This window comes from Perissodus microlepis, chromosome 13, assembly GCF_051167445.1.
Source record: "Perissodus microlepis isolate ML-2025 ecotype Zambia chromosome 13, ASM5116744v1, whole genome shotgun sequence".
NCBI lineage: Eukaryota > Metazoa > Chordata > Actinopteri > Cichliformes > Cichlidae > Perissodus > Perissodus microlepis.
This window is the reverse complement of record NC_140473.1, coordinates 11,944,903-11,961,731: the sequence shown is the minus strand read 5'-3', so window position 1 is coordinate 11,961,731 and position 16,829 is coordinate 11,944,903. Positions and strand designations below refer to the sequence as shown.

The 16,829-nt window shown below is 41.3% G+C and overlaps 1 protein-coding gene across 1 annotated transcript in view; it reads left to right on the top strand.

Moving 5' to 3' along the window:
- The window catches only part of itga9 (integrin, alpha 9), a 49,074-nt gene that overhangs the window by 13,787 nt on the left and 18,458 nt on the right, over positions 1–16,829 (top strand). The window contains exons 13-15 of the mRNA XM_084948580.1: positions 107–152; positions 287–441; positions 2,985–3,145. Coding sequence (XP_084804706.1) covers positions 107–152; positions 287–441; positions 2,985–3,145 — 362 coding nt within the window. The remainder of the gene's footprint in view (positions 1–106; positions 153–286; positions 442–2,984; positions 3,146–16,829) is intronic.

Below are 16,829 nucleotides of genomic sequence, written 5' to 3'. Positions count from 1 at the left end.
ACAATTAAAGAGCTCTGTGCATTGTTGTGGATTTGCAGGTGTCAAACGCGCTGTCAGCATATGTTGCATTAATGCCATATCTTCTTTATGTATTATTGGCTCGCAGATGTTACTATCGGAGCTTTCATGGCGGATAGCGTGGTGCTCCTGAGGTGAGTAATGGGATAATTCTCTCTGACACGGCAATATTTGTGAGAAGCAGAGTGCCACTTTATCCTACTTCAGAGTTATTTTAATGGTCAGTCTATCCCACACTGTGCTCCTGTGCTGGAATCTGTGGTCGTAGGTCGCGGCCTGTGATTACAGTGGATGTCTCCATCTTCCTGCCTGTCTCTATCAACATAACTGTGCCACAGTGCCACGAGGGCCAGCAGAACATGAACTGCTTCAACGTCACAGTCTGCATGCGTTTCAGAGGAAGACAGCTACCTGGACAAATAGGTAATGATGTGATGAAGCATGCGCAGCTGCTGCTCCTTTCCGTAAATGATTTAACCTGGACAGTAAGGTAGATAAGGAAAGAGATCCATCAAAGACATCCATGTGAAGGTTAATAGTCTCCTCACGTCTGTACACAAAGAATGAGAGGTGCTTAGCTTAGCCTAAAGAATGTGAGCACTACTGTAGTCAGTGTAAAAAACAAAAAAGTCTGCAAAGCCAAATGTCATAAAAATTTAAAATTGTGGTTTTAAGGGAGTTATGTGCCAAAGTAATATCAGTATTTTGTTGTTGCTTAGTGACAACCGTTTCACATCCCTGCAGATATGTTCTTATCACTGCGAAAGTGAAATTCACATTCGTCAATGCAAATATGGAACGCTGATTAAAATGACGATACTGATCACCACACAGCAACAGATCGTTCTGTGTTTTGGTCACATCGATTTTGCCCCAGCTTCACCCGTTTAGGCTTTTTTATTTCCACCCAGAGGTCACAATTTTGTGTTATTATCTCAACATTTTGAGTTAGGTATCTCATAATTTCAGTCAGTAAGTTGAAATTTCGAGTTATCGTCTTCAAACTTTGAGTTATCATCTCAAATTTTTAAGTTTTGTATCTCAAAATGTTGATTTGCTCAGTTTAAGTCAGTAAGTCAAAACTTTTAGATACCTAACCTGAAATCTTGAGATAAATTGAAATGTTAACATAATAATTTGAAATGTTATGATTGTAACTCAAAACTTTCAGATACCTAACTAGAGATTTTGATATACGAACTCAAAGTTTTGGGATATTAACCTGACATTTAGACTTATGAATGGCAAAGAAAAACATTCAGCAGCAAAAACAAGCTTTCAAATTTTCCAGGAGAGCAAATCTGGAGAAAATTAACTTTGTTGGAGGCAAGTATTTACTTAGAAACACAGACTTTGTATGGCATGGTACAAGTATGTTCCTGGTTACCTCTGCCAGCCTCATTCCCGGCTGGCAGACGTTCTGGGTTATCAATTGAATCCAATCAAATGTTGTTCGCGGCAGTAACACACGCTTCAAGCAGAGGCTCCAGCCCTCCATTCCAGACCTAACCATAACCTTAACCCTATCACGTAAAGTTTTCCAAAGCAATTCATGATCAGAGCGTAAAAGATATTTACATGTAAAGATTCACTCCATCCAGCTCTCATGCCTCGAACACGTACATACCTACGATTTGTCACATGCTATTCATCCCACATGTTACGCGTTGGGATGAGAACGTGTTGGCCAGTAGCATCACATGACGCACAACAACATCAACTTTGTCAGTTGATCTCTGCAGAGAGGGGATAACATCACACAATTTTCCAAACCACACCTACTCCTAAGACAGGAAGTGTTTACCACTTTATACCACACATTACATACCATCATGTAATGTGTTATCTTTTTGAGTTAGAGCATCACATCCATTGGCCGAGGCTGAGTGTCGCTATGGCTTATGACTTACCCTTCAACATTTGCTAACTGGCTGTTGGGTGGGGTGAGCGTTGACGGCTGAGGTGCAGTCCTGTTCCAGTGTTTGGGTGTAGTCATTTACAGCCCCCCCCCAGGGGAACAGGAACCCTGTCGTTACATAATGAATACGTCCTGGCTCGCAGAAATAAAGCCTCTCTGTTTATTCGTCTGGCGAAACACCATGGAAAGTGCAACACCGTGTGTTTGGTGACTCCTATAACGAAACTTTCATTCGCTTCCTCTGGAGTGAGGTCATGGCGTCCCCTCTGTTGGACGATGGAAACAGTAGGCTTTGGTCCGACTTGGGTGTGCTTGCCACCCCGCCCACTCTTTTACCATTATGACACCCTCTTCACGAAACTACTAGAGAATGAAGTTGATTCATTGAGAGGAAGGATTTAAAAGGGCAAAGAAACAGAAACACTGGTGATGTCAGGTTACGATTTCAAAACAGATTTGACGTTGTTCTGTGTCTCAAAGCCAGATGTGGAATCAGCAGGAAAACTATTACTAGGTTTTCTTTCATAATAAGATTAGTACCGTCCCACCAGCTGGAAAATCCAACATTTTTTCATTAATTCTTATGTCAGTTGACTGTAAACTCTTGAAATATCATCACAAAAGCCTGTTAACATGAGTCGACACTAATAAAAGACCTTCTGCCCGGCTCCAATTAATATCTTCCGGCTTGTGGATGAAAAATTGAACGTTCAAAATCTAAATCGTCACTGATGAGATTCCTGATTTCTTCAGTGGCAGTGCTTAGTCAGGCTCTATCACAGGAGCAAGCCATTTTTTCAAATCACATTAAATCTACTGAAACAACATTGAACAAAGTGCTGCTGTTAAGCTAAAGCACCATCATATAATTTGACCAAAAAATGTTCCCATCTTCCCTCTTACTTGTCTTAATTTCACTGCAATAAACATTTTTTTTCTTTCTCATGTCTTAATGGCAGTTACCAGAAAACCAAACCCTGCATACTTCTGGTTTTTCTATTTATCGTCAGCTGATGTTATGTTTACAGTGTTTTCTGCCTCCTCTCAGAGTTCCTGTATAACTTGACGGCTGATGTGGAAAAGCGCCTGAAAGCCCAGCCTTCCAGGGTCTATTTTGCTCAGAGTGGATCTCAGATCAGCCAGATGAGCCACCAGCTCAGCCTGGAGATCAACCGAGAGGAGTGCCAGCGCTACACCGCCTACGTTAAGGTAAGTTTGGGTTGTATGTGTGGTCCTGCTGCTGGTTGTGTTTGGATTGGGCAGTCCACTTGCTCTTTGTGTCCTCGGCTGATCTCTGTTATGTTCCCATGACCCTGAGCACTCCCACCATGTAGTGTTGATTTGTGATATGAGTGATTTGCTTTTGTGGCCTATTTTTCCTCTGTCTTTATTTATTTATGTAGTTTTCGGTTAGGCCATCAATGTCCACACATTTCCAGCTAAAATGTTTGCACAGACCGAACAAAAAAGAAAAAGAAAAAGAAATAATAAAGTGTCAAGATAAAGTAATAAAGTGAGGGTCATCACATGCCTCTTCTTAGTGAGAGAATTTACTGCTGTAGCTTAAGGCCACGGATCAATGGGCATCTGCGGGGAAGCTATTTGTGTCACCCTGCTGGGTTAGGTTAAAGGTAACAGTCAGTCGCTTGATGGTTCCTGAAACCATGCGGCTCAAGTGTGTGTCTGCAGAAACTGACAGAAACAGGAAACAGAGTCTCCTTTGTCATCGCATAGTCCCGTTATTGTGTTCCCGTGTGATTTAGTCTCACATCCACAAAGAGCACAGAGGGTCCTCATCCTGAGGGCACCATCCATGTTTCACCTCCGCTAATACGGAGGCCCACTGCAGGCCTGTAAATTTCACTGGCGCTCTTAATGGTGCTCTCCAGGCGTTTTCTCTGTGGGAGGCCGAGCTGCCAACTGAGGGAGGTTGTCATTACCACGCTTTCCTCTCATTCTTTTAACTAGTCAGACTGTAATGAGCGTACAGCACACCGAAGAGTTGTAGCAGCAAGACCTTCGTCTTTTTTCCAAAGAAAGCCTTATCACAGTTATCAGGGTTTCCTCAGTGAAGTGAGCCCAGTGTTTATCCAAGCTCTTCAGAAAGCCTGTATAGTTTAGCAAACAGGAGAATCTTAACATTTCAAACTAAAATTTCACTTGTCCTCAACCAAAGTTCAGCACACATAACATTAACAGGAGTCATAAAATAGTGTTTCTGCCCAGACTGAGTCTGACATTTACCTTCTTGTGGGTGGGCGACTGCATCATCACTCAGTTCTAACCTGAGGCTGTCACTTATCTCTGCCATCTCTCTAGCTGTTACACAAACACACTTGTAGTGTAAGTGCCATCCATCAGGCCAGATGTTGCTTCAAGGACGGCATCTATTTTGCAGCTCTCAGCGAATTAAAGGCACTGTATAAAAACTGCACTTTGATGTTGGTCTGATCACAGCATTAGCAGTCTTTCCGGGGACCAGACTAGCTGCTTCCACCTGTTTCCACCTGTTTAAATGTCTTCTGGCTCTAGCCTTGCACAAAGAGTGGTATTGTTCTGCTCTTCTAGCTCCTGCCCAGAGGACAAATCATTTTCATGCTTTAATACCTTAATGTTTGGCAAATATTTAACTTTGTAGATGGAAAGTGTATTTTGGGGTAACATATGGTGCATTTGGATTGGCTTGACTGAGGTGTAAAAGGACTTCCACTCTTTGGTTTGTTTGTTTATTTATAGATTTGATGAATATGGCCTCAGATTCCACCTGCCTGGTTGCAAAACACACAAGAGAATCCCCGAAGTTATCCAAAGGTGAAAAGCCACACAGGACTGTGAAGGTGTGGTGCGCAAATTGCAACCTAGCTAGACTGTTTACAGGCTAAATGACCTTAAATATCTATAAAAAGTAAAGGGGCCCAAAGATTAGAACTTAGCGTGGTAACTATCTGTCATGAGTTTTTGTCATCATACATTATATGTTTGGGAGAAGAGCTAAAGAATCACCATAATCAGAGGTGATCTGGCTCCGCTCTCACAGAGGGTCTAGTGTGCTTGACCAATCGCACCGTTTATCTTACTCATGTGTCTGCCCACATGAGCCAATCCTCCCATTCCCTAGAAGAGGTATGCTAATGGAAACCAGCTGGTTCCTCGACTGTATCCTCGGGGGTGGAGGGTTTGCGCGCCCCCACCCTTCTCTCAGCTTAAACGTACAGTAAAAACACAAGAGTGAGACTAGCGTCACAGCAGGGTGCTGGGCTGCTGTTGTGTCAACTGGAACTGCACGCTGGTGCCCCTGATGGAAAACCCTCAGGTTGGGGTTGGCTGCTCAAGCCCTGATGCATGAGAGCCGATGGAAGCAGGCCCTGAGTTATTCCGAGATACACTCACGTTTAGAGCTGCTGACCATGTGCTGAAGCCATTTATTGACTTTATACATCAAATTCCTTTAAATGAGCTTAGAAACTGAATAATACACTGTTAAAGTTGTCTTAGTTCCACATAATGTGCATGAAGCACACACGTTCAGCTTTGACCATCTGAAGTCAAGTAAAGTTAAAAAAAAAAAGTTGGACATAGTGTGTTCAATAAATCATGACGTGCTGAGAACACAGGAGCATAACAAGAGTTCTTCAGAGGGTACAGAGTACAGAAGCAAATAGTTCAGTGTCTAACTTGTTCAAGCGTAATTCCTCTTACTTTCAATTTGATCATTTTAAACATGTTTTCATTGGCATCACTAACAACATACCAGCCCTCCAGATGGCCTTTGTTTGGTTATTTTTAGCTAAATAAACTCCGTGCTGGCTTTTGCTGGAGTTGTACCTCACATTTAGGGAGGGAAATCAGCCATGATGACTGATGAGTGATTGAAAGTTCACATGACCAGAGGTGCTGTGCATGAGATGGAAATGATTCATTTAACAAGCAAACCACCAACTTTTAGTAGAAATTCTTCAGTTTGATGTTCAATTATGTTCACTTGGTACATTACATTTGCTGCACAAAGTCTCAGCCTATTGTGACAGACAGAGTCCAAGTAGTAAAATAGCTTGAATGTTTGGAGTATTATTCACAAATGGACACATACACATTTAACCTTTGTAACAAGAATAAGTGCAAATGCTTGGGAAACAGGTACGTTTCTTCATTCAGATACATTAAAAAGCAAGACAAACACATCTGCTCCCTTCAAACCATGGGTTTTTCATTTTGGTGTCTTGCTTCTTTCTCGACCCAAAGGGACCAGTTTTGAATTGTTAGGGTAGCAGTGCTAGCTTGTAGCATCCACTAGCAGTACAGGAAAAACAAGACTAAACAGTGTAAAAACAGAGTTTGCACAATTCTAATGAGCTTGAAAGTCAATGTTTGGTATGACCACATTTATTCTTTAACTCAGCCTGAACTTATGAAGACCAAAAACTAAAAAAGGTTTAAAAAGTAGTCTTCGAGAAGCCATTCAAAGCTCTTCTTTGGATGTTTGGTGTTTCTTTTGTTCTGTTCTCCCACATTGCTTCAATAATGTTGAGGTCCAGTCACTGGGGAGGCCAATCAATGACTGACAATCCCCCACTGTGTGTTGTTCTATCGAAAGCAGTAAAGGTATAACTTTACTGCTTTTGGCAGTGTGATGTGTTGCCACTGATTTTCAGTCCAGCTCTTTTGTAGTTTGGAATTGACATAGCCATTTTTTTCTGCTTCCCTTTCTGAAGAATGGCTTGTTGACAGTCAATTTTTCACTAAGACCATTTCTGATAAACCTTCAGTGAACAGTAGATCGATCAACTGAAGGATCAGATGACATCCTGTGTCAGGTTCTCTGTTAATGTTTTAAACAACATGACTTTTGGATACTATTCATGTGCTGTAGTTAGTCTTTTGTTTTTGTTTTTTACACCATGCCAAGATATGCTAAGTTTTTGGCTAATAGCTCTTTGGGAATCACATTGTTGGTGGAATTATGCGATTTTATTCCTGTTATCTTTCATAGAATCAAATAAGGAGATGGAAGCAAGTTGTGTTTTTTCAACAGGCTGCTAGTAACAAAGTCCCTAAAGATACAATTTAAAATTGTTTGTTTGCTAAATTGTCTGTTATGTATTCATCCCTTGATTTGGGTGCTTCTTTTATGCTTCAATGATTCACAAATCAGCGTTAAGTGGTTCAACAAACAAACAGAAAAGAAAAAATATTCTTCTCAAAATGGTCAGCTACAATGGATGACCAAAACGATTGTTGGGTTTCCAGCCACCCTGCGACCCTGATAAGGATGAAAAGAATGGGTGGATGAATAGATGGATGATTTTATCACCAACATCACTAAGATATGACATTTGTAAACCACAAATATCTGTACAAAATGTCATGCATATCTATGTAAAACATGATGGGTTAATCAATTCCTATTATCATTTAAGAAAGTACTAAACTCATGTATGCTGTGAATACATTTTTTTGTTGAATGGAGGTCATCGGTGCCCATCGGTTGTGTTAAATAGTGTTTGGCTATACACAAGTGGCTTTGATTCATTGGTTGTTTTAATATATGAGTTTAATTATTCCATTGTTATATTTTGTGCAGTTCTTCACTGTTTACATCGTTGGCCGTATATCCATCATCATGCATGGTTTTACTCCAGCAGTCCCATTACTGTTGAGCACACGTGAGCCTTGAAATCATGCCAAAAGTCAGCTCCATTTGTGGTCATGAGTGGTTTTGTGTAGCACTGGAGATGCATCACAGGCTCCAAGGAGGAGTTAAAATAGGCAACTAAAGCCCTGCCTGTAACAGTTGTCTGTTTAATTTAGCTTGTAAAGTATCCTGCCTGGCCCCCTCTCCTCTGGCCTATATACACCGTGTCCTACATCTCATGTCCTGCAGTAACATTTGCTCGGCACCACTGCAATATTTAAACGTCGGCCAAACTACATTCTGGTGACTGCTTCTATTATTGGGGTATCTAAAGCACGGCCATCTCTCTGTCAAAGCTAAATGCTCCAACGCCCTTTCCGGTCGACTGAATGATAATCATGACTCTACGGTCGTGTTGTGCGCAGTGACTGTTTAAGGGCAAGTAGATGGACTGATGCTGGTCAGTGAAGTCACAGAATTGAATTAAAAGTCCATTTACCTGCTCGTTAGTGCTGTGTTATACGTCATTCATATCTCATTTGGCTAAATTCCAAAGGCCTGTCATTTCAGCAAACGGCCTTTAGGACAACATCGAACGTGAACAGCAGCCAACAAGAATATCAATGAGACTGTATGAAAAGCAGTGAAATGTATTAGAGGTTCATTAGTGATCCTGAGTGCAGACTTTGCCTTGATGTATTACTTGATGTGCGTGTTTAGTTACTTGGTTTACTTTACTGTATCTGGTTCCAGACACACACTGAAGTGTGGTTTACTAGACATGAGTCTGCATCCTAGAAGACCTGGAAAGTAACAGTACTTGTATACTACACCTTTGAGTGAATGACATCTTACTTAATTCTATTTAACGATAGCAATAAAATCAATGTAAGTCAAAACAATTGTGAAGTCATCTGAACCTACTGTTTGACCCAAGTCTGCTCTTCACAGACAAACAGAGTAAGACAAACCAGGAGCTCCTGTGGCTGCATCTCAAAGAGTGTCCAGAAGGACAAAGTCAAAGTTTGGCACGTGGAAACTCAGAGCTGCAGCCACACTGCCTGCTTTGTTTGCCCCTTTAAAGTTCAACAGAAATGTGCAATTCCCTTGACACCGGTCTCCTCGTTTCATTTACCTCAGGCCAAGAGAGCTGATACAATGGAAGCATATATCAGGAAAGTAATCAAATCCAGCTGTTCCGCTACACTTGGCAGCAAGTCAAGCACCTATTTATTAAGTATATAATGGAAAAAAATCAAAAAACACTGAAGCTGTGTGCAGTAACAATAAATCAAGTAGAAATTGTCATAGGCAGCATCATATAAATGATTTCAGCTGAATGATAATAGCATTTACTGAATGCTATAGAAGAGCTGTTCAGGATAATTTTAGCTCAGGGAAATGTTTTCCTCAGGATTTCCCTACATGGCTGTGCCAGTATGAACATTACAGGTCTTCTGCAGGGCTGTTTTGTGAGAGCACAGCCGGCAGACGTTTGTTACCATAAAACAAGTCAGAGTTCTTGTTAATTTCCTTTCATATGTGTGTATGCGAGCTTCAAGCGAGGTATTATTTTTGGGATGGCTGCTTGTTACACTTACTCTGTGTTGTTGCCATAGTAAATCTATCGTTGTTGCTCATATCAAGGCGACCAGAGGTTGGGCAGATTTGATGATTTGTTGATTTTGGCAGCTAAGCACGCCGGGCAAAATGCTTCTGCAGTCTTTTGGCCGGGTTACTGCCACATGATGCCACAGCAAGGCTACATAATGGGTGGCCAAGTCTGACCACAATGAAAGAGTTTCTCCTGCCATGTTTCCGACTTCACCGCAGAGGAAACATAGAGTATGTATTTCGTAAGAGCTGCCTGTGATGCTGTGATACGTCTTAATGACGTTTTTTTTGTTGTTTTTTTTAATAACCCAGCAGGTTTGCCATTATTATTTCTCCCTGCTGTTTGCTAATAGTGTCTGTTTACATCTGGTGGCGACAACATTAAATTCCCCTTCCTGTGTAAACAGACAGGATCTGCCACAAAGGAAATGGAACAAATATATACTCAAGACGGTTGTTTATATGCAGCGCAGACTGTAATGTACGTTCATCAGGTGGATTTGATAAACTTGTGTGTGTGTGCTGCGGTCTTATCGCGGCTTTGTCAGAAAACAATGGTTCCAACAATAACAGTGAAGTAAAAATGCCCCAGATTTGAACACAGTGATGAAATCAGCTGCAGGAAACATCTGGAGATGTCCTCTATCACCAGGATGGGATAGACTCAAACGCACTCTCAAACACACTGCTGTTTTAAAAACAGCACATTTTAAGTTGCTCCACCCTTCTGGTATCTCATCCATCAGAGCAATGTTTTCTCCTGGGACTGAAACAGCCCTTTTCAATAAATACCCATTATTACAGTGTGGTGTCTTTTAGGCTGTCGTAACATGATGCCCAAATTAGCAAAACGAATCCTCAGCCTTTTAGCAGTTGTGCTCTTTATTTAATTAAATGCGTAGGAATACAGATAACGCGTTTCCTGTTTATCCGCAAAGGAGATTAATCAGGATCTTGGAGGACGTTAATCTCTCTGTACGTTACCTAATTTTTTTTCATGAATGACGGAACAGACATGACTGAGGGATAGGAAAGGGAGAAAGAAAGATGAAGGAAAAGAAAAACAGAAGGGAAGACAGTGAGAAAGGGCACTTAAAAAGAGAAAGAAGAGAAAAACAAATCTCCTGGATCACCTGTTGAGAGAAAAAAAGAGAAAACAAGCAAAAAAAACAGAGCAACATACTAAACACAACACCATCACATTAATCTAGCTAAGTGTAAACAGCAGTAAATACTAAATATTGAATGTTGTTGTGTAGCAAGCAGGACCGACAGCGCACAATGTGCTTGGAAATAGCAGCCAATAAAGGTGTATGTCTATGAATAGTGAACAGTGCACACCTGTGTGGATGAGCGCGCTTGTATTCAAAAGGTTTCCCCATGTAATGATCTGCTAGAGGGTGTAGGGAGCCATAGCCCTGTCCCCCAGGGCATGAAGCACGCATGGAGGAGATCCAGGCTCCAGACATCCAGAGGCCCCAGAGTGCGAGAGCCCAAGGAGGACCACCGGAGGGGCATCCGTGCCACCCTGCTGGGAAGAGCTGAGCCCCAGATGAGGGGTCACCCAGTAGCCGCGGAGCAGAAGCCAGAGGGGGCTACAGTGGCGTGCCCGCCGGCTGTGCCGGCAGCCAGCTGTGCCAGAGTGAACCCCAGTAGGCACCCCCGTCCTTCGGCACCCACCAAGGCAAGGGAGCCCAGGCCCATCCAGACCGGGGCCTACAGCAGCAGGACTGCCCAGCCCCACAGGACCCAGGGCAGCCCACCCGACCCCACCACAGAGGAAACTGTACCCACCCTAACATTCAATCATCTCCCAGACTGCACAAGACAGTAGACACCCAGGTTAAGTTTATTCTCCACCTCTCCCGTGACTCTCCCCCACCTGCAGAGTGGACTCCTGCAAGAAGTTTTTCATAAAGTTTAAACATCAAAAACACATTCTTAATTATATAATTTATACTACATCATTTAAAAATTTTTACTAAAATTAACATTGCTTTTGTAAAGAAAACAAGTTTTCTTTACAATAACTTCAAGTAAAAAGAAAACACATAACGCAATTAAATACAGCCTGCTTCTTAAACATATATGCAATTGTTTTACAAATAGAAATGAAAACAGTGCACAGCTCTTAAAAATTGTATGACAATCCATGTAAAATCTTAGGACGAAGCAGGGTTGAGCAAATGGTCAATAAAATTATAACATTACTAACCTCTCCGAGATCAGTCATGGCAGTCTTTATGTTTGCAACCCTGATTGATCGCATATACATCTGTGTGAGTGTTGTGCCAAAGTCTGGATATTATCTAGCTCTAAACACGTCCATAAAGTACAAACACTTTGTGCACTCTTTTAGGGGAAGGGGGCTAACATCTAACAGCAACAATCGAAACATAAACAATAGTTTTTCAAGAATTGTGTAAGAGCCAGCAAATTTTGTAGTTCTCATTGTGACTATCACCTGTATCTGATAGGTTTGTCCGTTTGTCAGCAGCCTTGTTTGAACAATAAAGCACCCAAACTTTTACTTGAACAGTAATACTTGGACGTTTTGTCCATGCTTCTCTCTGTTGTACGTTTAGTGTCATCCCAGAAAGTTGATCCTGTTCATGTGGATGTTGCGCTTTCAGTGCGAGAAATGTTTTGTCAGTCATCCAAGTGAGTTCTTCAGTCTCAATTTTAAAGAGACTGGAGAAGTCACATGGGATTTCCTTACTTTGGTGATGTTGCACGCAAACTGAGTTGCTTTTATAGTTCAGTATCAAACTCCAAAGCATCGAAATGACTGGCTTGGTTGTGCAACACAACCTTCTATACAGTTCTGGCATATATTGTACAGCTTTCAAATTATTTAATCAATTGTAGCAAAAAAAAAATTACAGCTATTTAACACCGTACCAGCATCACCAGCTCACAAAATCCTCTTATGCCTCTCAATATCTCTCCGGCCAGCCAATCCCCTCATGACTCCCGCTCTATTATCGCTCTGTTATCTGCCTCCAGATAATATATCAGATATATAAATACAAGTAGCCACATTTTAAAACAGTATTTCTTTGTATTATCTCATTTGGATAGAGATAAACTCATATCTTGCTCTCTTTTTCCATATTGTGACTAGCATCACTAATATTCTCCAGTACAGACTTAAAAGCTGCCTAAGGACACACCGTTTGTGTTTCCTTAAAAGGATCTCCTTGGGATTTTTCTTTCCTTTTTTCAGCTAGGTTTGTTTTGCTTCTCAGGACGTGTCCTTGTGGTGACTCTGCACATGTCACTCAGGTTACAATAGACATCAGCCAAGGGATTAAAGATAATCGGACATGATGGTGACAGGATCTCTGTGCAGAGAAATGAAGAAGTTATACACCAGTACACGTTATTCCATTTTTATTTACTCAGTCAGCTGCTGACTTTCCACTGCATCGCCTTCCAGCTTCCAACATTTCAAGAATGTTGCGAAGTGCTTAAATGAGATGTAGTAGTGATGCTGAAAATAGACCAGACACAAAAAAAAAATGTGTTAAGAGTGTCACAGTGTGGGAGCCGAGTAAGGACGAACCGAGATATGAGGGAAAACATCTGTGTATTTATAGGTGGCTGGCTAGATTTCAAATCCAGATATTACTCTAATGCAGCTATAGTTAGCGCTGGCATTAAATCAAGTTGCTGTTGATGGAATGTAGTAAAAATAACACGCTGATGAATTTGGTATGTTTGAGCAGTAAACCAATTCCATCTGCGAATTTCCACAGGGGAAGCGAGGCACCTTTCTCTCCTCCTTTATAAATCCCAGCTGTGGCTTTAACTGTCTGAGGGTCAAATGCTGAATGCCTTCTTCATGATGCATACGAGAGCATAAAAGTTTTCTGTAATTTGTATTTAGGTGAACGTTGCTTTAAAAAGCAATAAATTCTCGAATTCTTGAAGGCAAGATCTACAGCTCTTTACCCGTGGGTTTTTTTTTTATTTAGGAGGGAGTTGAATTACTGGAAGTCTGGAGCAAAGAGGTGAGTGTTTCAGGGGAAGTTTTTTTTTTACTTAGTGAGAGAAGGATTCTGATCAGCATTTTCAAAGCAAATGAATGTTTCCTGTCTCCACGCTGTCATGAAAGCATCACAAGTATGTCTTGATGCTGTTTGTGATGTGGTTTCACGCATGACAGGACAGATGGTATACGTTTCCTCCCAGTTATGCTATTTATCTGTTTTAGCCTGGAGGAAATACGTGTTTGCTCATGGGAGACGTTACAATGCACCACAGCGTCGCTCAGCCTTAGCTAAAGGATAGGATTTGGATCATTTATGTTTTCACAGAAACAGCCAAATTTGCGCTCAGGATTCAGTGTTCTGTTTGTTAAAACTGTGAGGGTGAAAGCAGGGTTGAAATTAAAGATGATCTAATCTCAGGGCAAATTTGTCAGGCGTTTGAAATGAGTTTGACCAACTGGACATTGAATATAACATGAAAACATGAAATCAAACAAGTGGAGAGTGAGAGTGAACACTTCATGAGTCTAGGACCTTAACAGTACCACAGATTCTGATGGGAAATTTCACTTCTGTCATAATTTTTCCATGTTGTCCAAGTGGCACAGTGACCAGTAGAAGTTTATTTGCTCAAAGGTTCACAGTAGGCCACTCCTGTTTACTGAAAGCACAATTTACTCCTAATTACCAGAACTACACAATCCACACATTAGTTTGTATCATTGACTTAAAAAGCAGAACTATCTCTGTCTCGTTACATAGTTGCTTTCTGTTCTAGAAGATAAGTACGATGAACTGCTCTTGTGTCATCAGTCTGACGCAAGTCTGGATTTTCTTTATTTGTGGTGTCAAACAGCTTGTGGACTTGCAGTGTGCGATAAATCATGTTGGTGCCTGAAGCTGGACTCGCATCTGAGAATCGCTGCCTCTACAACTAACATCAGACAGAGTGAAATATTTTCCATTGGTTGGAGTAAACATGGCTCATTTTGAATGGGAACTGTTTTCAAAGGCCTGCTGCATACATTTTGAATGACTGGCAGTCTGGCATTTTCAGATTAGTCTGAATCATTTGGTTTTGGACAGACTGACGGTATTACAGCCCAAGAGCATTTTCTGTTTTGTAAACCAGACAGGCCACAAAGAACATGTTTAGTTTCACAGATTCATATTGTTATTTCAGACGACACGTTTTTGCTCAAAGCTGCCATGCCAACAGTTTTTTTTAAATCCGATATATCAATGGAAGAATGTAAAAAACAATGCGAAGGGTTCACTTGCAACAAAACTTTATCACCTGAACCTGCAGTTCCCCTCAGCTTTATAGAGCTGTTTTGCTTCAGTTCATTGTTTCGCAGGTAGGACAATGATTTTATTGCTTTGGTTTATTCTCACTGAGACTCATAGTGTTGCTTTTGGCCAGAGTGGGCAGCTTCTTTCTGCTTAAAAGCTCGAAAACCCACCAGTACTCTACCAGTTCCAGCAGACAGAAGTGGCTCATTAAACAGCTACGTTTACAGAGTTTTCCCGCAAGAATTACTGAAGAACAACACAGAGCTGAGACTGAGTGAATATTGGTCTGAATTCAATCAAGTGGGCGCAAACGCAACTACACTATGTGATAAAAATGCGCTGCAACTGTTGCATGGATTAGCTTTTAGGTCTGCCACCTAAAAGGTGACATTTTATTATATTATTATATTTTGTATTGTCGGCCATATGTAGTGACGTCTTTGAAGAAAATGATGTCACTGACTCAGTATCTGGCCAAATGTCAAACACTATAATCACTGTCCTAGCGGACCACAATAGTTAATGGAAAAGGGCACATTTGATTTTCTAGACACTGTGTGATCAGAAACACAACTCAACATCACTCCTACTAGGTCAGGTCTACTAGATGAGCATTCAACCACCATGTACATCTTCACAGTATCAACTTTTCAGTTTCTTTGGCCTACTCTAAAAATCAATTCATTCTCAAAATAATGCAGAAAACATACAAATTTCCTTTAAAGGAAAATAGAAACTGTGTGACGAGACAATGAGAGAACAATGGTGCCCTCGGGCACAGTTAAAGTAACAAAATTAGAGGAAAACCACAATAAAAGCTTAATGGTGAGAAACCTCACAGGTCTGCTGTTACTCCCACTGTAAAGTCCTTCACAATGTCCTTGGAGGAAGTTATTTAGATTTTTAAAGAATATCCTGCCTCTGGGAATGACAATTTGAAGAGTTTGGGGGATTTTAGCAGGATGTAAAGGGTGGTTTTTGTGGATGTGAGTGAGGTTCATTGCAGATAAATCAAGTAAGACTGTCAAATTTGTTATACAGTAAGAGAAGTGTGATTTTAATCTCTTCCGGTTTAAGAGTGAAGACTGCTGGTCTGCCTTTTTAAGGAATTATGATGATTCCACAGGTCCAGTCTCTAATCTTTCTGCCATGACACATGAGGATGATTTTCACAGACAGATTGAAGCTGCTCCTATTTGACTCCTCCAAAGGTTTCTAGCAGAAACAACCAGACGACGCTCTTCCCTACTCCCACTCAGTTTGTCATTCCAGGCCTTTCAACATCTGCTAACCTATTCTGAGCAGAGCAGCTGCTGTACTTTGACCTTCTGTCACTAAAACTTTCTGTAATTGTCTTATTTCTAGACGTTTTTAAAGGACACGCTTGGATAAGCTGCGTAAGTGCATGCCTGCCATATGCTGCAGACATTACTATAAATACTTTCAATTTCACATTGTCTCCTAGTGTCTCAGCATACACCCTTACTCCTAACCTTTAACAGGTTGGATCCATTCATCACATAAGGAGAAAAAAAAGGTTTTTCCATTAAAAAAAAAGAGTTCCCTGGCATTTAGCCCTCAAATAAAACGGCCTCAACCTGTAAGTCATCCAAACATCTATTGTCCTTAAAAGGAGTGCTGTATTCACATTTCCCTCCCAAGTTAATAAAGACTTCCCATGACCAGGCTTAAGCTATATGCTTCTGAGGGAATGGTTTGGCTAAGAATGGAGCTCTTCATCTCAGCCAAGCATGAGGCGTTTAAAGTGCAGATCAGAGCCTTTTGCAGTCTGACGTCATCCTCCCCGCACCCACCATGATGGAGCTGCTCCGTGAGCATGAATGGGGCAGCTTGGTGCACTGCCATCTTGTTGATCAGATTAACATGTGAAAGTCTAGCTCTAGCACTAGAGTTTAAGGCTAAGATTAATTCACACGGTAGCCATGTTCATTAAAATCATGCAAGCTTTGTACTTTATGCTTACGTTATGGGTGTGTGTGAAAAATCCATTCAGGGAGCAGGAAAGAGAAAAGAGTGGTTGGTAAAGGTGTGAGTTATGCTCTGTTGTGCCAAATAAATGGGTCCTGAGTGTGAACCGGAGCACAGAAATAGTATTTTGGCAGAAGTCTTGTTCCAGAGCGAGGGAGTGTTCAGCTTAACTTGTTTTCTTTCAAAACATGCGGCGTAGCAAGCTGATCTGTGTCCTGTGAATTAAATACATATGAATAATAAACCGGGAAGCACTTGTATCGAGCCTGTTGTAAAAGAAGCAAACTGCTTTAATGTGCCGATTTTTCATCCTACGGCCAATAATTTACAGCTAAGGTGGGTACTGCTGGAAAACAGCTGCCTCCTGCTGAGT